Here is a 26582-nt window from a genome sequence, read left to right on the forward strand (position 1 = left end):
ATTCAAACTCCCGGAAGCGGCATCTGCACCCGATGGTGTGATTCGGACGACTCGAGCGCCGGGCTTCGCTTCAGCTGCTGGCTGGCCCAAGGGAGGCGACCGCGGAGGGTGGCGAGGGGCGGCCAGGACCCGCAGCCCCGGGGCCGGGCCGGTCCAGACCGCCAGGGAGGGCAGGTCAGTGGGCAGATCGCGTCCACGGGATTCAATCTCTGCCCGCCCTGATAACAGTCCTTTTCCCTGGCGCTCACTTTGTGGCTAGCACCCGGCTGGGCGCCTCAAGACCGTTCTCTCTTGATCGCTCCTTTGGACTTGGCGGTGGGTATCATCTCCTTACAGACAGGCGCAGAGAGGCCAAGTGACTTGCCCAAGGTCTTTCGTTAGGACGGCTTTTTCCGATTGGCAAGCACTTTACTTGTGTGTTCCTCAGACATCTTTATTTTAGAGATGAGAAACCTAGTGCCTTTTTTTTTTTTTTTTTTGCAGTTTCTCTTTTCCTGTCTGTCTCCTCAAGTGAGATTTTATGGGGGAATTTTTAAAGATTGGCGTCGCCTTGTGGAATATGCGGCTTGTAATTGATGCCTTGTACCGTTTACTGGATGGAAGCGCTTGTTTTGTCACCTCCTGTCCGGCATGACTTAGGTCACTTCAGCCAATCAGCCAATCATTTCTGAGCGCTTGCTGTTAGGCTCTGTGGGTGACCAAAAAAAAAAAAAAAAAAAAAAAAAATCGAAGTGCAGTCCTTGAAACAACAGTTGAACAATTGAAAAAAATAAAAGGTTAGCGGGGAGTGTAATTGGGTACCAGATTGTGTGGGGGTGGGGGTGGGACAGCTATATCATTTATTAGAGTTCACAGAGGGAAGGCATGCTGAAGAAGGTTTGAATTGTGGGAACCCTGTGGATGACTGGAATAGGAAATACAGGGAAAAATACAGGGTGCGGTGGTTCACCCCTGTAATCCTAGCACTTTGGGAGGCCGAGGCGGGCAGATCACTTGAGGTCAGGAGTTCGAGACTAGCCTGACCAATATGGTGAAACCTCATCTCTACTAATAGATACAAAAATTAGCCGGGCGTGGTGGCGCGCACCTGTAGTGCCAGCTACTCAGGAGGCTGAGGCAGGAGAATCGCTTGAACCCGGGAGGTGGAGGTTGCAGTGATCCGAGATCGTGCCACTGCACTCCAGCCTGGGCGACAGAGCAAGACTCTGCCACCCCTAACCCCTCACCCCCGCCAAAAAAAAAAAAAAAAAAAAGAAAATACAGGGAAAGGAGGTTGGTGGGACTAGGTGGTGGGGGAGATCCAAACCGTCTGGGCCAGAGGCTAGAAACGGTAGTCATTCATTCACTGCCAGAGTTTCCGTCCAAAGGTTAGGAAGCAGATGTTTCGGGGTTCTTTCACGTTCTGCAGATCTATATTTCCATCATTCTGTGTCTCAATGACTTGGTAGCAAAGTAGTTTTCTGTCCTACGACCCACCATATCAAGTCAACAGTGTGTTATCAACAGAAACACATAGGAAAGAACTTCCTGTGGCAGTAGGTGACTGAGAGACGCCATAAGCTTGCATTTCTTCAACTGATGGATGAGCTACCTTAATCTTTCACTTTATAATGGCAAAAATCCAGGACTAACCTTTTGATAGATGATTTCTTCTCAGTCTCCACAGTGCTATTAGACGTTCTGATTTCACACAGGACAATCTTAAAAGTCACTTCGCTACCATTCTAAGGAGGTCTCCTATTTTTACTGATATCATTTATCTCTGTACTTCTCCTGTGTAATATTTATTACAGTTTGAGAATTCATGAACCCTTGTTTGTTTCCTTGTTATTGCCTGCCTGTACTACACTGAAAGCCCCATGACATCAGGGAACATGTCTTTTTTTTTTTTTTTTTTTAAACCAGTTTACATCCAGCATGTATTAGGATACCTGGTAAATAGTAGGCTCTATAGTAATTTTTGAATGCACTAATGGGCTCATACTCCTTTATATCCTTTTATCACACTGCCATTATTTTGTCTTGGGATGCATGAAGTGGAAAAATGTTTTTTAACCTCCCTAATTAGAGTTACTTTTGTATACTATTTATATGCATTGTATGCCTCACTAGATTTTTGCCTGCTGAAGTTTATATACTTGTTTCTAAACCGTCATCTAGTACTGTTAGCAGATACTGAGTTTCTCCTTACTTAATTTGGCCCCTTATTCTTAATTCCTTTCATGCCTGACTCCCCTGAATGTTATGCCTCTTATCCTGCAAATGTCTTAGTTTAGTCTCTTCACTTTTTCCCACTGTGCTCTCTCAAATGACTATTAAGATAGATCTAAACTAGGCTATCTTCTAAAACAGAGGACCTATGTTGAGTAATGACATTTCAGTGCCTATATACTCAGAATTACATTATTTACCAACAGCTTTCTATTTTGGGCCAACATATGTGCTTGATTGTGACCTACTTCTTTCAGGCTTTATTTAATGGTTGCGGACCCCTTCATTGTTTTTTAAACAAAACTTTTTAACTGAAGAATTACACATACAGAACACCACACAAAACATAAATGGACAAGTTGACATTTTTGTTTGTTTGTTTTTGAGACGGAGTCTTGCTCTGTTGCCCAGGCTGGAATGCAACAGTGTGATCTTGGCTCACTGCAACGTCTGCCTCCCGGGCTCAAGCGATTCTCCTGCCTCAGCCTCCCGTGCAGCTGGGATTAAAGGCGCCCACCACCATGCCCTGCTAATTTTTTTAATTTTAGTAGAGACGGGGTTTCAAACATGTTGGCCAGACTGGGCTTGAACTCCTGACCTCTTGATCCACCCACCTTGGCCTCCCAAAGTGCTGGGACTACAGGCGTGAGCCACTATACCCAGCCCAAGTTGACATATTTTAGAAGGTGAATACTCCCATTTAAGTACAACTGAGATTTAAAAAAAAAAAAAAAAAAAAAGTTACAATACCCCAGAAGCCTCCATCCATCTTTCTCCATATCCTGCTGGTTTGGATATATAATTTCTATTTACAGCAGATAGGTTATTAGACCTGTTTCAAACTTGAGATTTAAATTTTTAAACTCAGAATTATACAGTTGATTTTTATTTTTACAGACCATTTCAGAGATGTCTTCCAGAAGTACCAAAGATTTAATTAAAAGTAAGTGGGGATCGAAGCCTAGTAACTCCAAATCCGAAACTACATTAGAAAAATTAAAGGGAGAAATTGCGCATTTAAAGACATCGGTGGATGAAATCACAAGTGGGAAAGGAAAGCTGACTGATAAAGAGAGACACAGACTTGTGGAGGTAAATGGTCTTCTGATCCTTTAAATTGTAAGCTCTCCAAGAAAGCGATGCATGAAGATTTCCTGATGCTACCTTCTTACTCTTGCCATGTTCCCTGTCTTGTCCAGTTGATTAGTTTTGGAAAGCTGACCTTGGGTTTAGAATCTTAAATTCCTACTTTGACTTTGCCAAGTCTTAGATGTACTTTAGTCATTACCACCTCTTACCTTTTAAATGTAATTGAGTATGTGTTTTTAGGTTACCAGGTACTAAGTTTGTTTTGGAAATAAAGACATTGTGATGAATAGTTTTGCACCTTACACATAGTCTGTTTCACCTTTAGTATGGTCTGTTTTTCAGTTATTTAAAACAAAGTAATAACCTAATCCATCATTTTTCCTATAGCTTCTTGATAATGAATATTCTTGATAACTTTTGTTATGCTGTATTTAAGATTGTGGAACATTCTGGCTATTTTCGCCATTTTTAAATTGATAGCGTAACTTAGAAGCATTCGATTTTCCATACTTTTTTTTTTGAGACTGGATCTCAACTCTTGCCCAGGCTGGAGTACAGGGGCTTGATCATAGCTCACTGCAGCCTCAAACTCTGGGCCTTAGGCAATCCTCCTGCCTGGGCCTCCCAAAGTGCTGGAATTACAGGTGTGAACCTCTATGCCTGGCCATTCCATGCTTTTTTGGAGTACTGTATTACTCATTGATGTACTTTAAGGATACTGTGCTGGGCTTCTGTCTCTTTTTTACTGTGGGAGAAGAGAAAATACTTACCCAACAGTTATATAATCTGGTTTTCCTGTTAATTTACTAAATGTAAAAAATCAAGTCTGTCCATTTCAGAGTATTAAATAGTGTTCAAATTTCCTTGTTTAAAACATTTTTTATCATGCATATTGGCTACTTTCCAAGTAATTCTGGTTTTCGGGCTTTTGAAGGAAAAATTATTAGATGTGTTGGCATTTACACTCTGTTCAACTATACTTCAGATTCACTAATTTATAATTTGTTATGGCATAGACAGTAAGGAAGTTAGGAACTTATTAGAACTAGAGGGACTTAAAATGTAATCATAAATATAATCACAAATTTGGATTTAATTATTTTGCAAAAGTGCTTTTATTGTTTGTATTTAGAAAATAAATGGTTAAGGCCAGGCACGGTGGCTCCCGCCTGTAATCCCAGCACTTTGTGAGGCTGAGGCAGGCAGATCACCTGAGGTCAGGAGTTCAAGACCAGCCTGGCCAATATGGCAAAACCCTGTGTCTACTAAAAATAGAAAAATTAGCCAGGTGTGGTGGTATGCCCCCGTAATCCCAACTACTCGGGAGGCTGAGGCAGGAGAATCTCTTGAACCCGAGAAGCAGAGGTTGCAGTGAGCCGAGATCGCACCACTGCACTCCAGCCTGGGTGACAGAGCGAGACTCCGTCTCAAAAAATAAACACATAAAATAAAATGAAACAAAATAAATGGGTAAACACTATACCATTTGATTTCTTTAAATTCTCTAAACAGGCACATAATAAAACTGGTTTATTTGTTGTAACAACATACATTGAGGTAAATGCTTTTTCAAGCATTGAGAAAACAGTCATCACCAATCCACAGATATGAAGGTTATTTTGCAATCTGGTGAAGGAATCTTATTGCTTCCCTGAGAGATAGCTTTCCATTTCATTCCACTTTTTGAGAAGCACTGGGTACTTTGTTCCTTTATAATCAATTGAAATTAAACTTCCTGTGACTTCTACCCATTTGTTCTAATTGTGCCTATTAAGGTTACACAGAACAAGTCTTATTTTTCCTATGCAAACTGGCAACTTATTAGATATGTAAGGAAATTTTGCTTCCTCTTAACTTTTCTGCAGACCAAGCTCATATTCTTCAGCTCTTCTGGCTTATCAAAATCTTGAACAATTTTTAGTTTATTCATATCCCTCCTGAATTATGCACTTAGAATTGAACACAGTATCCTAAATATGTTCTGGCAAACACAGATTGAAATAGTAGTGTTACATCTACTTAGCTGGATACTGTACTCCATTAAAGCCTAAAACTGTATGACTCTCTGTCTGTCTCATACTACTGATTTAAGCTTGTGGCCAACTAAAATCCGCTCATTTTCAAATGAATAACCATCCCCCTAAACTTAAATTTTCCCCGTTTTTTGTATTTGAACAACTGCTGCTTTTTCCTTCCTAAATGCAGGTTTTAACTTCATGCTGTTTTGACCCTGTTAGCCTATAATTTTAATATTTATTTCTATTATCTTTCTATTTGACTTTTTCCTTTATGCCAGCAGCAGTTTGCATATCTTGTGAATGTTTGAAGATGTTAAGCATTCCTTTAGAGATCACCTTCTAGATTCAATATGGAATCATTTATCAAAAGTAAGCAGGTTAATGAATGCATCCCTCTCCTGCTGAAATATTCTGTAACTTTTAAGTTCCACTGATTCCAGTTCATTAATGAGCATGTACATCTTGTGTGACCCACTTTTAGCTTTTAGTTTTTACAAGATCCAGTATTATGGAAGAATGATTACCAAATACTCACGGGAGAGCTAGCCCTTCTTTAGCTTTCTCTCACCACCCTTGATAGAGGTGGTTTCTCCTTTCTTCATGTCTGCCCTTTTTTTAATCTGTCTTAACTACAGCACTTACAACGTTGCATTAATACATTGACTTACTTCTCTGTGAGCTATCTGAACATAAAACTTTGGCTTCCTCTCTTTTTTGGCCCTGGTATTTAGCATAATGCTGACTTGATATATAATAAATGCTTCATAAATGCTTGTTGAAGTATATATTGTTTAGCTAGATGTTTGACCTGGCTTTGTTCTAAGATTCTTCTTAGTTTATATCTAGAAAATTCGAGTCCTTGAGGCTGAGAAGGAGAAGAATGCTTATCAACTCACAGAGAAGGACAAAGAAATACAGCGACTCAGAGACCAACTGAAGGCCAGATATAGTACTACCGCATTGCTTGAACAGCTGGAAGAGACAACGAAAGAAGGTGAAAGGAGGGAGCAGGTATTGAAAGCCTTATCTGAAGAGAAAGATGTATTGAGACAACAGTTGTCTGCTGCAACCTCACGAATTGCTGAACTTGAAAGCAAAACCAGTGCACTTCGTTTATCACAGGTGCTAATCATTTCTTTAAACCCAGATTTTTTTTTTTTTCTTTCTGATACAGTTTGTAATTCTTAGGAAGAATGAGTTTGTTAATACATGCTTCCCAAACGATGAGACAAATGATTAGTATAGTATACTAACAGGTCACTTGACTTTTTTTAATAGCCCAGTCCCTTCTCTATAAGCAAAAATGGTTAATATGGTACCCTCCACTCCTTGTACCATTGATTTGCCTGGAGGAATATTCAAAAGACAAAATCTACTGTGTATTTACAATTACCAAGGTTTTTTTGAGTTCTTATTTCTGTAGTTTGTATCATGAAAACAGTAGGCTTCATTTTTTTGGTTATTTTTCACATTTGAAACATACAATTATAATATCAAATATACTTTTCCTAACTGCTCTTGCATTTTCTCCCCCTTTTGTTTGAGAGGCACTAGTGTCATAGAAAGAACAAGGATATAGAAGTAGACATGTGAGGCCGGGCGCGGTGGCTCACGCCTGTAATCCCAGCACTTTGGGAGGCCGAGATGGGTGGATCACGAGGTCAGGAGATCAAGACCATCCTGGCTAACACGGTGAAACCCCGTCTCTACTAAAAAATACAAAAAACTAGCCGGGCGAGGTGGCGGGCGCCTATAGTCCCAGCTACTCGGGAGGCTGAGTCAGGAGAATGGCCTGAACCCGGGAGGCAGAGCTTGCAGTGAGCTGAGATCCAGCCACCGCACTCCAGCCTGGGTGACAGAGCAAGACTCCGTCTCAAAAAAAAAAAAAAAAAAAAAAAAAAAAGAAGTAGACATGTGAGTTCAGATTTTGGTTTTGTACTTGCCAGCTCTGTGACTCTGAACAAATTTGTTAACCTTTATAGCCTTAGAGACAATACTAGACTTCTCCAGACCCCTGTCCTAAATCTTAGTTTCTTTTTTTTTTAAACATATAATTAAACCTGAGTTTCCACATCAGTAAAATCAGGATAGGAATATTGATAATTAAATGTGATAATGTATGTAAATTGCCTCACATAGTGCCTAATATACAGTAGGTGCTCAGTAAATGGTTACTTATTGATCAGACCTTTGATTCTTTTGGAGATTTGGACATTCGATAATACTAACATTAGTATCATCTATAGGCTGGGCGTGGTGGCTCACGCCTATAATCCCAGCACTTTGGGAGGCCAAGGCGGGTGGATCACCTGAGGTCAGGAGTTTGAGACCAGCCTGGCCAACACAGTGAAACCCCATCTCTACTAAAAATACAAAAATTAGCCAGGCATGATGGCACGTGCCTGTAATCCCAGCTACTCAGGAGGCTGAGGCTCTCGAATCGCTTGAACCTGAGAGGTGGAGGTTGCAGTGAGCCGAGATAGTGCCACTGCACTCCGGCCTGGGTGACAAGAGTGAGCCTCTGTCTCAAAAACAAAACAAAACAAAAAATCATCTATAGAAGTAAATCTATAGCTTTCAAATATCTCTCAATGCTGTTAAGAATCTTTCTCTGTACTTTATTTCCCATTTAGGGGAGATAGTGGTCAGACCTATACATTTATGTGTATTTTCATAGATGGGTGTTTGAGTGTTTCTGCAGATGAGTTCAAAAAGGCGAAGTTTTTCTAGAGAATTTCCACAGAACTGAAACTCATAAAACATTACAGTCAGATTCAAAGTAGCTGACTAAAATTTTTCTTTGAAGTTCAAGAGTTAGTTTCTCCACTTTTGGAATGTGAAATACAAGCTTGGTAGAAATTATAATTTTTAAAATTTTTATTTATTTTTTATTTTTTGAGACAGTCTCATTTTGCCGCCCAGGCTTGAATGCAATGGTGCAATCTCAGCTCACTGCAACCTCCACCTGGGTTCAAGCAATTCTCCTGCCTCAGCCTACCGAGTATTTGGGATTACAGGCGCCTGCCACCATGCCCTGCTGATTTTTGTAATATTAGTAGAGACGGGGTTTCAACATGTTGGCCAGGCTGGTCTTGAACTCCTGACCTCAGGTGATCGCTCACCTCGGCCTCCCGAAGTGCTGGGATTACAGGCATAAGCCACCGCACCTGGCCTGAAATTATAATTTTTAAAGATGTATTCTTATAATAATTTTGTGGGCTACCCATATTGATTTCTGTATTTAACTAGCATGTCTGACTTCTATAACAACTTCCAAATGTCAGTGTGTTACACAACAAATGTTTATTTTTCTCTCATGCCAGTCTAGTCCAGATTGGAGTGGAGGAAGCTTTGCTCCACAGAGTCATTTGACTCCAGGTTCCTTCCTTCTAGTGGCTCCACCCTCCTTTAGGGTGGGGTCCCCCACCAAGACCTCTGTATGTAGCTGTGAGATGGAGCCTGTGGAGAACTGCCTAGGAGGGTTCTGGGGCCAGGCCTGGTATTGACATGTCTCACCTCTGCTCACATTCCACTGGAACATGGCTCCACTAACCACAGGGCAGGCTATGAATCATAGTCTATAGTGTGCCCAGGGTAAAAGGAAAGGGGTTTGGAGAACTATCTTTGTCATAGTTTCCACCTCGAGGACTGAACTGAGAGAGGGAAAGGGCTACATATTAAAGTGAATGAATAGAGCATCTTTGGAGAAAAATAATTTTTTTGAGCTTCTTTGCCAGTATTCACAAGTCTCTTATAGCTATTAAAAGACTGAAATACAGCTTTTTCTATGTTTGTTGGCCAGCCTGGCTACCTAGCCACCTACGTCTCTTTTATTTCTCTGAGAAAATGAAAAGAGGAGAGAAATAATTTTTGAGTCCCATATAATCTATATGAACTAATACTAACTAATAATTAATACTTTTTTTTTGAGATGGAGTCTCACTCTGTCACCCAGGCTGGAGTAATTTTTGTATTATTAGTAGAGATGGGGTTTGTATTATTAGTAGAGATGAACAGTTTTCACCTGTTGGCCAGGCTGGTCTTGAACTCCTGACCTCAGGTGATCTGCCTGCCTTGGCCTCCCAAAGTGCTGGGATTACAGACGTAAGCCTGATCTTGGCTCACTGCAACCTCCTTCTCCCGGGTTCAAGTGATTCTTCTGCCTCAGCCTCCTGAGTAGCTGGGACTACAGGCGTGCACCACCATACCTGGCTAATTTTTGTATTTTTAGTAGAGACGGGGTTTCACCATATTGGTCAGGCTGGTCTCGAACTCCTGACCTTGTGATCCACCCGCCTCGGCCTCCCAAACAGCTGGGATTACAGGCGTGAGCCACTGCGCCTGGCCTAATGAATACTATCAGTAATACAAAACATGATTCTAGAAAAAAATTTTTACCTTTTGTTTGACAAGTTAATGTCTTTTAGATGTCATTTAAATAGCCTAATTGTTTTGTGTTTGTCTTTTTGGTAAAAATCACTGGGCTATTCATATGCACTAAGGGCTATTCTGGCAATCCTGGGGGGTCCAGAGGACCGCAGAAGTCAGATTAGATAGAAAATCTCAGGGTTTCCAGTCTGGGAAACTTCAGGAGATCTTAATTTTGACAATGGTTATCTCTGGTAACTCTCACCTGACTTGATGGTTTACCACCATCTACTAGATCTGGATTTTTTTTTTTTTTTTTTTTTTTGAGACAGAGTCTCACTCTATTGACCAGGTTGGAGTTCAGTGGCATGATCTCGGCTCACTGCAACCTTTGCCTCCTGGGTTCCAGCGATTCTCCTGCCTCAGCCTCCCGAGTAGCTGGGATTATAAGCACAGGCCACCATGCTCGGCTAAGTTTTCTTTTTGTATTTTTAGTAGAGACAGGTTTTCGCCATGTTGGCCAGACTGGTCTCAAACTCCTAACCTCAAGTGATCCGCCCTCCTGAACCTCCCAGAGTGCTGGGATTATAGGTGTGAGCCACCGCGCCCAGCCTAGATCTGGATTTCAGGATGCTCCCATGAGGTGTACTGTATTGTTATGGAACTGAATATAATGAGGCAACTTCTATTGTGGAATGTCTGATGTTAACTAATGTTGGATTATTTACAGACTCTGGCTCCAAACTGCTTCAACTCATCAATAAATAATATTCATGAAATGGAAATACAGCTGAAAGATGTAAGTTTATTTCCTCTTAAGCTAATTCACTTATTCTTAAGTTTTATAGAAATTGGCAACGTTAGTGCTGTGACAGAAAAACTGAATGGTTTGTGAGCTTCGTTTAAGTCTCTTTCTAGACATTCAAGACTCATTTCCTCTAAGCATGGTCTCTCTTTTTTTTGTTTTCCGAGGCAAAGTCTCAGTCTATTGCCCAGGCTGGAGTGCAGTGGCATGATCTTGGTTCACTGCAACCTCTGTCTCCTGGGTTCAGGCAATTCTCCTGCCTCAGCCTCCTGAGTAGGTGAGATTACAGGCACGAACCACCACACCTGGTTAAGTTTTTATATTTTTATTAGAGATGGGGTTTCACCATGTTGGCCAGGCTGGTCTTGAACTCCTGACCTCAAGTGATCTGCCCACCTTGGCCTCCCAAATTGCTGGGATTACAGCCATGAGCCACCATGCCCAGCAGCATGGTCTCTGTAGGGTACACAGCCCTAGAAATTATCACTGCCACCAAATACTTCAGTAACATCCCTTTTCTATCTAAATCTAATTTCCCTAATTTGCCCAGTCATTTTATTTTTTCTTATTTTTTTGGTATTTTTATTTTTTTTGAGACAGAGTCTTGCTCTGTTGCCCAAGCTGTAATGGACTGGTGTGATCTCAGCTCACTGCAGCCTCCACCTCCCAGGTTGAAGTGACTCTCCTGCCTCAGCCTCCCAAGTACCTGGGATTACAGGCACCCGCCACCACGCCTGGCTAATTTTTATTTTTAGTAGAGATGGGGTTTCACCACGTCGGCCAGGCTGGTCTTGAACTCCTGACGTCAGGTGATCCGCCCACCTCGGCCTCCCAAAGTGCTGAGATTGAGGACATGAGCCACTGTGCCTGGCCTCCATTTTATTATTATAATGTAATTTAATTTATAGTATATTCTTTTTTGGTTTATCCATGCAAGATGCTCTCTTTGGTTTGAATCCTTCTCTTGAAACTAAGGTTTGCTTTCATAGGTTGAAAAGGAAACATGTTCTTTGTACACTTAGTACTTCTTTTCTCTAGAATTTGATATGAGGTTATTTTAATTATACAGTAAAGCTGTATTATTTCAAACTTATAAATGGATTGGTGGGTTTTGTTGGGAATGGAATAAATTGAGGACACAGGACTGCTATTTACAGTGTATTTTTTTCAAGTTTTAGAGATATGAAGTATAAAGTTTCTGACTTAAGTATTAGGTCAGTAGGTTGGTATTTGGGTTCCAGAAATATTACTGGCATGTCTTTTCTGATATAAGCATGTTCTTAAGATTTCTGGTTTACTTCATCTATCAAGTATCCTTTGAAGTCTTTTTGATCTTCAAAAGAAGAATTTAAATCTCTTGGATGTCTAGCCAGGTGCCAAGTACTCTTATCAGAGTACATAATTTACCTAGAGGTAACTGGAATGAAAAGGAAAAATTCTGTGTATTATTACACTGAAGTTTGTTATTCTATGTATATCCATACCTGTGCATTAGATGCGCATATCTAGAAATACCTTACACAGCTCCTGCATTCCTCCTTATTTACTCCACCTCCACCGCAGTGGCTTTCCAGCTACTCCTTGAATAAACCACCTTTTCTCTTTCTGTTCCCTCTGCCTGGGACACTCTTCCCCAATGTCTTCATGATTTCCTGCCTACCTCATGCAGGTTTTTATTTAAATGCTACTTTCTTGGGGCCAGGGGGTGCACAGAATGGGGGCTCCCTGACCACTTTATCTAAAATTATAGCTCCCAGACAATTCCTATTCCTTTCTCCTGCTTTTCCCTCCTCATCACATACTACGGCTAAATTTACAATCTATTTAACTTCTCTTGTCTGATGTTCGACTTTTCCATCAGAATAGAAGTCATATGAGGGAAGGATTTTTGCATGTTTTGTACACTGCTATATCCTCAGTGTCTAGAACATTTGAAAGAATGACTAGATGGAATCTTGGGAAGTTTCTTGAATTTTACTGGTGTCTCTTCTAGAAAAGTACCTGAAAATAGATGCCATTATCCGAAGCTTACATCTGCTTTTTAGGCATCTCGGTGCTAACTGCTTCAGATATCACCTGAGGGTATTTTTAGATAATGATGATTCTTTTTTATGAAATTCACTTTGAAATACTGCATATGTAAGCCCAAGCTTTTTGTTCTATCTTCTCAGCTTATTTAAGGGTCACATTGTGCTTGTCTCCTCTGTCTTAGAAAAAGGCTTTTATATATATGGGGTAAAATTTAACCCAACTCTTCTACAAATGGTGCTCTAGACTGAGCAAGATTCACAGACTCTTAATATGCTAGGTCTGGGGTAGTGCCTGAGATTTTTTGCATTTCCAGTAAGTTACCAGCTGCTGCTGCTGCTGCTGGTCCTTGGACCACCCTTTCAGAACCATAACATTATTATTATTATTATTATTATTATTATTTTGAGATGGAGTCTCACTCTGTCACCCAGGTTGGAAGGCAGTGGCATGATCTTGGCTCATTGCAACCTCCGCCTCCTGGGTTCAAGTGATTCTCATACCTCAGCCTCCTGAGTAGCAGAGATTACAGGTGTGCGCCACCACGCCCAGCTAATTTTTGTATTTTTAGTAGAGACGGGGTTTTGCCATGTTGGCCAGGCTGGTCTCCAACTCCTGACCTCAGATGACCCGCCTGCCTCTTCCTCCCAAAGTGCTGGGATTACAGATGTGAGTCATTGTGCCCAGCCAGAACCATTAACTTATATTTGAGGAGCAAGAAGTGGTTTAGCTCTGGTTTTCCGTTTGGAATTTCAGCAAATGTTTGAGACCAGGAGGAAAATTGTGGTTGGAGGACTTAGGGAGCACGGAAAGAGACATCTCCCTTCTTGCAGCCCCGACACTGGCACATTATTTGGCTTTTGAGAGCCCAGCAGTTCTAGTTCCATCACCCTCTCAAAGTTCGCAGAAACTTCCTGTAGAAGCTTACCCATGTATTTTCAGAATTAGTATTTGTTATATTTAAATAAGCCCTAACAACTTATGTACACCTTCTTTAGGCCCAGTTGTATCATTGTTCAGTTACCATTTCGCTCTGGCGGACAGTTGAAATAATTACATAGAGTTAATGTCGTAAGCATTGTCAAATGTCAGTACTTTTAGTATTTATTTAAGAATTATGTTAGTATAAACTAGATCAAACCAAATAGCCAAAAGACAGTTTTAATAGGTGTTTCTTGCTCTTAAATTCAAATATCCGAATTTTAAGCATAGAACTTAGGGAAGATAAATCATAATTATTTTAAAATTATTTGCCTGCAAACATTCAAATTAACAGAAAAGTTACAAGAATGAGTATGATAACCTATAATGTCCATATCCCCTTTACTAAAATTCAACCATTGTTAACATGTTACCCCATTTTGCACTCTCTTTTTCCTCTTTCAACCCTCACCTACACACATACACATGTAGTATTTTTTTCTGAACCATGTGAGAATGAATTGTACATACCCACAGCCCTTTAAACTCATATACTTCAATGTGTATTTCTTCTCGCATTCAAGTACTAATCAGGCTCAACCCTGCTTAGCTTCCAAGATCAGCCAAGATCAAGCATGTTCAGGGTGGTATGGCAATAGACTTCAATGTGTGTTTCTTAAGAATGAGGATACTCTTGTCCACAACTATAGCACAGATAGCAAGTTTAATAAATTTAACATGGACACAATACTTCTATAATCTACCATTCCTACTGCAGTTTTGTCAATTGACCTACATTTTTTATTCCTTCAGTACAGGCTAACATTTTAATCTACATTGGTTGGAATTTTTGTCTACAGAATATTTAGTGGATTCTTGTCAAACCTGGGGGAAGACCTTTATAGCATTCCACAGGACTTTTTTTTTTTTTTTTTTTTGAGACAGAGTCTCACTCTCGCCGAGGCTGTAGTGCAGTGGCGTGATCTCGGCTCACTGCAACCTCTGCCTCCCTGGTTCAAGCGATTCTCCTGCCTCAGCCTCCAGAGTAGCTGGGATTACAGGCACCTGCCATTGCGCCTGGCTAATTTTTTTATTTTTAGTAGAGACGGGGTTTCACCATCTTGGCCAGGCTGCTCTTGAACTCCTGACCTTGTGATCTGCCTGCCTCGGCCTCCCAAAGTGCTGGGATTACAGGCGTGAGTCACCGCACCCAGCCTCCACAGGACATTTTATTTTCCCACTTTTGTTCTACATTTTTATTGCTAACTTAGAGGAAATTGTTAAATGCATGCCTAACAAATGTATAGATGACACAAAGCTGGAGAGCATATCTAATATAATGATGTTTGACTCTAAAAACTCAAAACTAGTATCAGTATTTATGATAGCTATCAAATCCATGTATTGAGACTGATAACCAATGCACACAGTGAGAAGTAGAATAAGGAAATGTTTATTGAGGTAACATCGCCATCATGTGGCCTTTTAGAATATTACCCCCTGAATCTTCAACATGTATTTTTGTTTCTCATACTTAAGTGATGTATGGTTCCTTTTTGAAAAAATTAATTAATTTTTTTTTTTTGAGTTAGAGTCTCGCTCTGTTGCCCAGGCTGGAGTGCAGTGGCATGATCTCGGCTCACTGCAACCTCTGCCTCCCGGGCTCAAGTGATTCTCTTGCCTCAGCCTCCCCAGTAGGTGGAACCACTGGCGCCCGCCACCACGCCTGGCTAATTTTTTGTATTTTTAGTAGAGACAGGGTTTCACCATATTGGCCAGGCTGGTCTCAAACTCCTGACCTTGTGATCAGGCCACCTCGGCCTCCCAAAGTGCTGGGATTACAGGCCCGAGCCATTGTACCCAGCCGGTTCCTTTAAAAGAGAAGAAAAATAAAATAAATAAAATAAAATTGACCTGGCGCAGTGGGTCATGTCTGTAATCCCAGCATTTTGGGAGGCGGAGAAGGGTGGATCACCTGAGGTCAGGAGTTCGAGATCAGTTGGGCCAACATGATGAAACCCCGTCTCTAATAAAAATAGAAAAAAGCCGGGTGTGGTGGTACACGCCTGTAATCCAAGCTACTCAGGAGGCTGAGGCAGGAGAATCACTGGAACCCGGGAGGCAGAGTTTGCAGTGAGCTGAGATCGTGTCACTGTATTCCAGCCTGGGCCACAGAGCGAGTCTCCGTCTCAAAAAAAAAAAAAATTGGCCGGGCTCGTTGGCTCATGCCTGTAATCCCAGCACTTTGGGAGGCCGAAGCGGGCAGATCACCTGAGGTCAGGAGTTGAGACCAACATAGACCAACCCTGTCTCTACTAAAAATACAAAATTAGCCGGGTGTGATGGTGCATGCCTGTAATCCCAGCTACTCGGGAGGCTGAGGCAGGAGAATTGCTTGAACCCGGGAGGTGGAGGTTGCCGTGAGCCAAGATGGCACCATTGCACTCCAGCCTGGGCAACAAGAGCGAAACTCCTCAAAAAAAAAAAAAAATTTCATGACCATTTAATTTTGACTTAAATTATTTGTATTAAAATGCTTCTTAAATGTGGACAAATGTAAAATTTTGTATAAAATTATGTATCTTTACTATCTAACACACCATAATTTATAGGTATTTGGATATACATGTGCATTGTGAGTCATTCAGTGCTTCCTGTCTTAGCAACTAAATTTAAGTCTGATCCTGGGTTTCTCATAAGTCCTTTCTTTTGAAAGATGCATAGGGTCTGGGTAAGAACTTCACTGGGGATGGCAGTGGAGCTGAATAAGAAAGTGACTACTGCGGCCTGTTTTAAAATAGACCAGGAAGCCTAGCAATCTTCTCAACTTTACTAAGTTCACTGATTATTTTTCCCAACTTTTATTATGAAAAATGTCAAACGAACACAAAAGTTGAAAGAAAGTCATTGAACAATCATATACCTACCATGAAGTTTCAACAATAAGACAGACTCTAAATCAAAACTCAAATTACTACAGTGAAAACAGCCATCCACAAAACTTCACATTATTGACGATATATAATACAAAATGTATGTACAATATCTCCACTTGACAAATGGACTCTTAAGCCATATAAAGAGGACTACTGTTCCCTAATGGATGTGGAGAGAAAAGTGTCTGGTAAAGTGACTGAGGCTCCTGGACTAAGTCCTTGATTTCAGAGACTGTTTCTTTCTTCCTAATTCATTTGCTAATTCTATAGCAAACAGACCCTGAAACTCCTTTAAGTGCCATACCCAGGAGCTTTGCTCACAAGTTTGTAGGGTGCTAGTAGAAAGAGCCTAACAAAGCTTAGAGAAACTCTCTAGACTTAATAAGAGTTTCCACATATGTAGATCTTTCTGGATATGGGACTCAGTGTCTTTAAAGGATGGAAATTCTCACTGGAAAGCAGATGCCCTGATAGACACCCAAAACCTTCAAGCTCCTTATGTCCTCTTCATTGTGGAACTGGAGGTCTGGAAAGAGTGGCTGCTATAAAAGGAAACACTATATTATATTGTCAGATTGAAATTAAATAGAAAAATTTTGTCTATGCATAATAGATCATTTTAAGAGCTACTGTGTTGTTCTCCAAATAGTAGTCAGAAATCCGTATTCCACTCTTGAGAAAATGAGCTTTGCTGATACTGTTATAGGTTCTTCAAAGTTCAGATTACTATGAGCTCTGGATTTATAGCAAGTCCTCTGGTGTAAAATGAACTGGTTACAATCCCTGCCATACAAAGCTTCTGTCTTCACATGGCCCCATTCTCTGTGTATATCTGTGTGTCTGCTCCTTTTTATAAGGATACTAGTCATTGGATTTAGGGCTCATGCTACTCCAGTATGGCCTCATTTTAACTAATTGCTCTGCAAAGACCCCCCCCTCTTTTTTTTTTTGAGACAGGGTCTCACTCTACTATCTTGGCTAGAGCGCAGTGGTGCAATCTCGGCTCACTGCAACCTCTGCCTCCCACATTCAAGTGATCTGCTACCTCAGCCTCCCAAGTAGCTGGGACTATAGGTGTGTGCCACCATGCCTGGCAAAAAAATAGAGACAGAGTTTTGCCATGTTGGCCAGGCTGGTCTTGAACTCCTGGCCTCAAGTGATCCGCCCGCCTCGGCCTCCCAAAGTTGCTGGGATTACAGGTGTGAGCTACTGTACCCGACCCACAGACCCCATTTCTGAATAAGGTCATATTCTGAAGTTTCAAGTGGACATGAATTTTGAGGGACATTATTCAACTCACTGTAAGTATGAAACCCCTATACAAACAGGTGACTGACCCCAGCTTGGAGTTTTTAATGGGGTTATAAAGGATCATATAAAGGATGAAAGTTGGTGGTAAAGAGAGAAGGTAGCTGTTAAGTTTGATCCTCTATCCTCCGTGAAGACACGGAGATGATGTTAGGAGTGCAAACGGTTTATTGGGGAGCAAGATTTGTGCAAGGAAAAAGGAAGTAGTTATGCCAGGGAGACCATCAGATCATGATGAAAACCTAGCAACGTCTCTGTCACCCCATGGTGGGCTCCAGAGCAGAGAGTACTGCAAAGCAGAGTTCTTGTTGGGCAGCAGTCGTTAGGCACTTGTTCAGTTGTTGGCTGGTGCCAACCCAGCTCAGCTCAAAAGCTGACAGGGACTTGAAGGAATTAACAGATGGAGGCTGTCAGCTAATCAGCTAAGCACTCACCATGCAGCTGGGCAGAGCTCCTCTTTTTTGTTTGTTTGTTTTTTGGTTTTTTGAGAGACACAGTTTCACTGGAGTTTCCAGGCTGGAGTGCAGTGGCGTGATCTTGGCTCACTGCAACCTCCACCTCTCGGGTTCAAGTGATTCTCCTGCCTCAGCCTACCGAGTAGTTAGGATTACAGGCGCGTGCCACCATGCCTGGCTAGTTTTTGTATTTTTATTAGAGACAGGGTTTCACCATGTTGGCCAGGCTGGTCTTGAACTCCTGACCTCAGGTGATCCACCCGCCTCGGCCTCTCAAAGTGCTGGGATTACAGGCATGAGCCACTACACTCAGCCAACTGGGCTCTTGAAGGGCGGTTCTGAGCAGTTCATCTCCATGTCTGCCCCAAAAGGTGTTTTCGTTTACAGAGAATGATATGTACGCACACACAAAGCAAGTTGTGTACTGAAGAAAGCAAACAAATGAACTTAATCCCACATAAACTATGACGGTGTCATGTTGTTATGTATTCTGAAGGCATGTAACATAGAATGGTTGCCCAGAATTCGTCTATGAGCCAGAGAGTTTTTGTTGGAAAAGACTACATCACTTGGACTCTCTTGCCCATTTTAAGATTTTGCTTTTGTATTTTACTGTTGATTTTCTTTCATCTTCCTATTAAGGCTCTGGAGAAAAATCAGCAGTGGCTCGTGTATGATCAGCAGCGGGAAGTCTATGTAAAAGGACTTTTAGCAAAAATCTTTGAGTTGGAAAAGAAAACGGAAACAGCTGCTCATTCACTCCCACAGCAGACAAAAAAGCCTGAATCAGAAGGTACTGACTGGTATAAAAATGTTCTCTTGGGACAGGCCTGACATTTTCCAAAAGGAGTGATTCATCAAATTTAGATTTTTATAGATATGTGTTAGAAAGTAAAATAAGAGCAAGTCTTGTAGCCCTGAAGTAAGAAATACCATTTTCGCAAGTTTTATTTCCTAACGTTTTCAGATCAAAAGAAAGTACCGACACAGGCTAACGGGTGATCTTTGGCAGTTCTGAAGTCACATTCAGTTTTCTCTACCCATGAATGTCCTTCCCCTTCTTCAAAGTCCTTCTCCAGCTTTTACTTCCCCCAGAGTTGGCCTTGTCACAGTTCTCTTTTCACTTTGCTTCCCTTCAGCACTTATTCATATCAACCCCAGGAGAAAGAATGCCTTTTATAGATGATCCTTAAATCATTTGAACTTCAGGTATAGAATTGAGATGAAATTTCTTATTCACGATGCTCTCTTTTTGCCAAGTGCTTTGCAGTTTCCCTTACATAGATCTCAGTGGAGTTTCCGAGCAACCCTAAGAGGCGGGGCAGGAAAGGTCAGTATTTTCATTTTACAAATGAAGAAATAGGTTTAGCAATTCTAGATGACAAGCTAAGAAAAAAAAAATGAGAAACTCCATGCAAAGCTCTCCTTAAAAGACTGACAGCTTGGAGGGGACCAAAGCCTTGAATTTTATACAGAAGTCTAAAGAAAGGGGAACAAGACTCATAAGACTGGAGAATCATATTTGAATATTTAAAACAAAGCTGATGCTAAAAAGAAACTATAAATGTCTCTGGAGGCACTTCAAAGCTGTCAGCCCTAATGGTACAAAGTTGCTTCTGTAAAATATGTGTTTATGTAAAAGCAGGATTTTAGTTATGGGCTAAGTCTAATTTCTTTTCTTTGGTAATACAGTTCTCTCTCTCTCTCTCTTTCTCTGTGTGTCTGTTTTATCAAAGCCATATAAGCACTTGTTAGAATAATGTAATAGTTAAGAAGGGCCTTGCCCTGTCTTTCCCATCCTAATCCCCGTTTCTTCCTCCCATCAGGGCAACTGCTCTTAATATTTCTATTTTTAATTTTGATAGTTATCTCCATATATAGATAATGAGCTTGTATTCCTATTTGTTGATTGAACTTCTTTAGACTTTCCCTCCCTACAGAATAGATGTTACTGTTTTTAGTTCTTCTATTTGTGAGTTTTATAACTTCAACGAATATACCTGAACTTGTTTTTTATTTCATCAAATATCAACAATAGCCCCTATCTCTTGACTCTTCATGTTGTAAACTAAGGAAATAGTGTGATTCATTTAGATGTTTGATGTTTCACCTCTCAGGAATATTATTCATTTCGTAAAATGAGTTGTGCCATAATGTTGTTTGTCATAGGTTATCTTCAAGAAGAGAAGCAGAAATGTTACAACGATCTCTTGGCAAGTGCAAAAAAAGATCTTGAGGTTGAACGACAAACCATTACTCAGCTGAGTTTTGAGCTGAGTGAATTTCGAAGAAAATATGAAGAAACCCAAAAAGAAGTTCACGATTTAAATCAGCTGTTGTATTCACAAAGAAAGGCAGATGTGCAACATCTGGAAGATGATAGGCATAAAACAGAGAAGATACAGAGACTCAGGGAAGAGAATGATATTGCTAGGGGAAAACTTGAAGAAGAGAAGAAGAGATCCGAAGAGCTCTTATCTCAGGTAAGCTTAACCGGATCCATAATTCAGAGTGTTCACTGGACACTTTCTAAGTGTCAGGGACTATATAACCACTAGAGAACCGGCTAGGGGCAAAACAAGTTCCTGCCCCTCATGGGAGTTTATATTCCAGAACAGAAACAGACCATAAACAATAAATAAGGAAACTAAAGAAAACGCAGCAAGGTGACGTGACAAAGGGAAATTGGGGACCAGTGCCTCTCTGAGGAGATGGCATTTGGACAGAGAAAGAAAATTCTCATGATGAAGAGAAGGACCCAGTGAAGTGGGTGACTTCCTCTCAACGGAGGAAATTATACACACAAAGGCTCTGGGTGAGCAGGAGGTCAGTACATGTGAGAAGCCAAAAGAAGACGTGAAGTAATGAGAGGAATCAAGGCCGATTCCTAGACTGGCATCTTAATGGTGATGATATGTGCTCAAGTGAATTCACATGGCATCTTCCATGTTCTTGTTATGCTCATAGCCTTATGCTACAGTATCTTAATAATGTTGAAGTTGCTACGTTAGGATTATTGGAATTGAACACTACTTTGATGGAACTCTAATTTAGATTTTGCTTGTCAGCCTGGAATCATGGAAAGAACATTATTTGGAATCCATGCCTAGTCTCTAGTCCAGGATATATGGCCTTAGGCAAATCACCCAACTTCTCTGACTACTCACTGGTTATTCACTTGTCAAATTAGTAATAACCTCTGCTTGCCTTATAGGGCTTTGGCGAGGGTGAGTTGAGAGAAGGTAAAAGTGCTTTGTAAACTAAGCAAGGAAAATGCTAGTTATTGCCCCTATTTTAATAGTAATTTTTAACAGTCCTACAAAAGTTGAGAGTGCTGGTAATGGGACAGTAACAAGTCCATCTATAACATTTGCCACCTTAGTCTTTTTTTTTTTTTTTTTTCCGAGACAGGGTCTTGCTCTGTCACCCAGGCTGGAGTGCAATAGCGCAATCTCAGCTGACTGCAACCTCCACCTCCCGTGTTCAAGCGATTCTTGTGCCTTAGCCTCCCGAGTAGCTGGAATTACAGGCATCCACCACCACAGCTGGCCAATTTTTTTTTTTTTTTTGAGACGGAGTCTTGCTCTGTCGCCCAGGCTGGGGTGCAGTGGCCGGATCTCAGCTCACTGCAAGCTCCGCCTCCCAGGTTTACGCCATTCTCCTACCTCAGCCTCCCGAGTAGCTGGGACTACAGGCGCCCGCCAACCCGCCCGGCTAGTTTTTTTGCATTTTTTAGTAGAGACGGGGTTTCACTGTGTTAGCCAGGATGGTCTCGATCTCCTGACCTTGTGATCCGCCCGTCTCGGCCTCCCAAAGTGCTGGGATTACAGGCTTGAGCCACCGCGCTCGGCCCAATTTTTTGTATTTTTAGTAGAGATGGGGTTTCGCCATGTTGGCCAGGCTGGTCTCAAACTCCTGACCTCACGTGATCCACCTGCCATGGCCTCCCAAAGTGCTGGGATTACAGATGCAAGTCACCGGGCCCGGCCTGCCATCTTAGTCTTTACCACTCACACTTCTGTCTACAGGCATGAGCAGTGATACTAGGGAGAGATTAAGTGCACTGATTAAATTTTGCTCCAACTCTGGCTAAGGGCCCAGCACTGCCACCCATGTTATCCTACTCAGAAATGTCAGAACCTCCAAGAAAGGGGGTGTGGCCGCTGCAGAGTTCAGTGCTGTTTATCAGCATTCAGTCTGTGTGCCTGAGGGAACTCGCGGCAAGGGTGGTATACTGGTTAGATAACCATCAGATGGCCAGCTGGAATGATTCACCACCAACTAGCAGGTGTTGTCCTGGTTAGAGATGTGAGACTTGTGATGTGAGCTTTTCACGCATCCCAGGTCATGCCGGAAAAGGTCGGATGTGACAACATTGGTTCTCTTTACATCCTACAGGTCCAGTTTCTTTACACAACTCTGCTAAAGCAGCGAGAAGAACAAACAAGGGTAGCTCTGTTGGAACAACAGGTACTCATTGGGGTTGCTCCTAAATTCAATTCTGCCTGTTAGAAAATGCAGTTTTTCCTCATGTTTACGCTGTTCTATGGAGAAGCATTTGAAAGTTGTGAAAAGTGTCTCTAAAATACTTCAATAAAAGTCTTTTTTCTTCAATAAAAAAGATATTTCAAGAGACTCTGCTAGCCACTTATTCCTGTTACTGTCCTTAGGCTAAACAGATTCTTGAGGTGTGATGGCAATTTTCTTGACAGGTAGATGTTGGCCTTGGCAAATTTTGCTCTTCCCCAGTGGCTGTAGTTCCTAGCCTAACAATATCTCGTAATTAGGGCTACCTTATAACTTCAAGCAGAACTTGGAGAGACACCATTTAGTCTCAGAATGTACTATAAATGGTGTAAAGCTGAGATTTAGTATATTCCAAACCAGGGAATAGCTATCTCTTTCCCTTCTCCTTCTTCCCCCTTAAAAAAGGTGGATAGGGAGGAGTCATTCTAATCAACAACTTCTTAAGCTGCTCTTCCCTCACCTATACCTCAGCATTGGCTTTGCTCCTTGGATAAACCAAATCCTCAGCCATAAGCTGCCTCGTTCATCAACATTTCATGGTGCTCAGGTGAATTCTTGCTACACTAGTACAATAAATATTTTCTTCTTGTGCTAATAAAAAAATGTGAGCATCCAGTCAAGAGAACTAGACAGTCTATATCAGCTGTAATGGTCTTGTCCTGGGCCTTTTCCAGATGCAGGCATGTACTTTAGACTTTGAAAATGAAAAACTCGACCGTCAACATATGCAGCATCAATTGCATATAATTCTTAAGGAGCTCCGAAAAGCAAGAAATCAAATAACACAGTTGGAATCCTTGGTGAGTCTGGAATGATTAAACTACAATTTGTCTTCGTCTTCCCATTTATATAACAAATCAGTTCCGAACTTAGAAGGATACAGCTTAACGAACAGCTAGATGTATCTCAAATCAGTAGACAGAGCCCTGCCTCATTTGAAGCAACTGCCCTTCGAGCATCAATTCAGAGGACCGGAAAGAGGGACATGATCACATCTGGAATCATTCCCCCAATACCCCAGCTGCTGTGATGCTAGAGGCACTAAGTAGTGCCTGAGCTGGGGGCGAAAGGGTAGAATAGAGGGTAGTCACAGAATCCTGAACTGAAATTGTGTTTATCTATTAAAAAAGAAAGAAAGGCTGGGCACGGTGGCTCATACCTCTAATCCCAGCACTTTGGGAGGCCAAGGCAGGCAGATCACGAGGTCAGGAGTTGGAGACCAACCTGACCAACATGGTAAAACCCTGTCTCTACTAAAAATATAAAATATTAGCTGGCCATGGTGGCACGCGCCTGTAACCTCAGCTACTTGGGAGGCCAAGGCAGGAGAATCACTTGAACCCGGCAGGCAGAGGTTGCAGTGAGCCAAGACTGTGCCACTGCACTCCAGCCTGGGCAGCAGAGCAAGACTGTCTCAAAAAAGAAAAAAAAAAAAAATGCTGTTTTTAGGGATAATGGACTATTACTGTTCATATGCTTTTTAGATGTATTATGAGGTTTGTGTGACTCACTCTGAAAACATAATCTTTTAAAACATGAACCTTTTAAATAATATTAGTTCTATGAGGAAATGGTTTTTCACTTACTTATTCTCACCTTACTAATAAGCTTCTGGACCAAACTTGTTGGGGGTCTGCATTGGAATATATGTCTGTCCCACTAGTACATATTTTAAATTTCATTCATACTTGGAGACAGTGAAATGTTACAAATAGGATTCCTCAGTTTTCAAAGGAGGAAAAAAAGCAATGTAAAAATAATAATCATTTGTAACTTCTGTATGAATAAAAGAAAGAAAGTATATTTTTGGCTCTGTTCTTAAGTGTATCATTGATTTTACCTATTTATAATATTTGAAATAAAAATTTATAATTCATTTTTGTTATTGACCATTCAAAATGTAGGGAGCAGAGGGTATGCAAAAGAATTTGTAATTTTCCTATACTTTGTTCCTGCTGGTCACCCTCTTCACTGTGCTGTAAAATACTCATTTTTAACTACTCCAAGTTCTTAGGAAAAAAACACGAAAAAGTAAAGTCTCAAAGGTATGATACAATATCTTAGTCATTTCTGTGTATAAGCTGTTTGAGCTCCTAAAATTCCTTGCTGCCTTTAGTTTCCATATAGTACTTTATTGCTGGGGTTGCCTCTGTTTTACAAAACTAGCAAATTTAATCAGCCTTGTATCTAGACCTACCTAATGTTTGACTCTGTGTCCTAATAAAACATATTCATATACACACCCAACTCCAATACTTCTGGGTAATTTGGGTAATTACAGTAGTTATCTGGGTAAATTCACAACTACCTCCTATATTGTCCCCATAATACTGAGGAGCTGAAATTCAAAAGAAAATCTGTCCACAGTGCTGAAGCAGCTAGAATACCTATAGAACAGTTAACATTTCTGAACAGGCTGGGTATGGTGGCTCACGCCTATAATCCCAACACTTTGGCAGGCTGAGGTGGGCAGATCACTTGAGCTTAGGAGTTTGAGACGAGCCTGGGCAACATAGAATTAATTTTTTGCAGAATTTTCTATTTCTACAAAAAACAGAAAAATTATCTGGACGTGGTGACATGTGCCTATAATCCCAGCTACTTAGGAGGCTGAGGTGCGAGGATTGCTCGAGCCTGGGAGGTCGAGGCTGCAGTGAGCTGTGTTTGTGCCACTACCCTCTAGCCTGGGTGACAGAGTGAGACTCTCAAAAAACGGAAAAAAGCTGAACAATGGGCCTTATTTACAAATGCTATTATTTGAAACTTGTTTTTCAGAAACAGCTTCATGAGTTTGCCATCACAGAGCCGTTAGTCACTTTCCAAGGAGAGACTGAAAAGAGAGAAAAAGTTGCCACCTCGCCAAAAAGTCCCACTGCTGCACTCAATGAAAGCCTGGTGGAATGTCCCAAGTGCAATATACAGTATCCAGCCACCGAGCATCGCGATCTGCTCGTCCATGTGGAGTACTGTTCAAAGTAGCAAAATAAGTATTTGTTTTTATATCAAAAGATTGAATACTGTATTTTCTGTTAGCTTGTGGGCATTTGGAATTATATATTTCACATTTTGCATAAAACTGCCTATCTACCTTTGACACCCTGGCATGCTAGTGAATCATGTACCTTTTAGGCTGCTGTGCATTGTTCTTGGCAGTGGTACCTCCCTGACATGGTTCATCATCAGGCTGCGATGACAGAATGTGGTGAGCAGCATCTACTGAGACTACTAACATTTTGCACTGTTAAAATACTTGGTGAGGAAAAGATAGCTCAGGTTATTGCTAGTGGGTTAATGCACCAGCAAGCAAAATATCTTATGTTTTGGGGATTTTGAAAAATCAAAGATAATTAACCAAGGATCTTAACTGTGTTAGCATTTTTTATCCAAGCACTTAGAAAACCTACAATCCCAATTTTGATGTCCATTGTTAAGAGGTGGTGATTGATACTATTTTTTCTCATATTGTAGAGCGGTTACTAGAAAAGTCGGGGATTTTCTTGATCTTTGTTGCTGCTTACCATTGAAACTAAACCCAGCTGTGTTCCCCAACTCTGTTCTGCGCACAAAACAGGATCTGTTTGAGGCATACTCTTAAGCAGCCACACACAATGTTTTCTGTCATACTATCTGGCACTAACTGTAACTTGAATTACATTGGCACATGCTGGTTAGCTAAAATTGTTAAAATAAATTTTAATAAACCCATCTAGGCCTCTCATTTGATGTACTGTATTTTATTTATTTTTGGCATTCTTAAAGCTGGGCAATGTAATGATCAGATCTTTGTTTATCTGAATAGATATCTTTATACATGCTATTTGTAAACCAAAAGCTTTTAAATTTCTTCAGGTTTTCTAACATGCTTACCACTGGGCTACTGTAAATGAGAAAAGAATAAAATTATTTAATGTTTTAA

At 41.0% G+C, this 26582-nt stretch overlaps 1 protein-coding gene across 3 annotated transcripts; it reads left to right on the plus strand.

Moving 5' to 3' along the window:
* CEP55 (centrosomal protein 55) lies at positions 1-26582 on the plus strand. 3 transcript variants are annotated; one of them, XM_015147704.3, is made up of 9 exons: positions 1-315; positions 3109-3303; positions 6165-6440; positions 10417-10485; positions 18782-18932; positions 20309-20622; positions 22538-22609; positions 23341-23466; positions 25442-26582. In XM_015147704.3, the coding sequence occupies exons 2-9, from the start codon at positions 3121-3123 to the stop codon at positions 25643-25645; spliced, it is 1395 nt and encodes a 464-aa protein (XP_015003190.3). In that variant the 5' UTR covers positions 1-315; positions 3109-3120; the 3' UTR covers positions 25646-26582. The 3 variants fall into 3 exon arrangements, with proteins under 3 accessions (XP_015003190.3, XP_001092138.3, XP_077802936.1); XM_001092138.5 differs by having other exon boundaries at positions 1-174; XM_077946810.1 differs by having other exon boundaries at positions 1-174; positions 6165-6329.

The sequence above is a fragment of the Macaca mulatta genome, chromosome 9, assembly GCF_049350105.2.
Source record: "Macaca mulatta isolate MMU2019108-1 chromosome 9, T2T-MMU8v2.0, whole genome shotgun sequence".
Classification (NCBI taxonomy): domain Eukaryota; kingdom Metazoa; phylum Chordata; class Mammalia; order Primates; family Cercopithecidae; genus Macaca; species Macaca mulatta.

Excerpts from the sequence above, each read along its gene's own strand:
- CEP55 (XM_015147704.3), top strand. The coding sequence starts at position 3,121 with ATGTCTTCCAGAAGTACCAAAGATTTAATTAAAAGTAAGTGGGGATCG. Across the intron at positions 10,486-18,781 it reads TGGAAATACAGCTGAAAGAT|GCTCTGGAGAAAAATCAGCA; the intron begins GTAAGTTTATTT and ends CTTCCTATTAAG. Across the intron at positions 20,623-22,537 it reads CCGAAGAGCTCTTATCTCAG|GTCCAGTTTCTTTACACAAC; the intron begins GTAAGCTTAACC and ends TACATCCTACAG.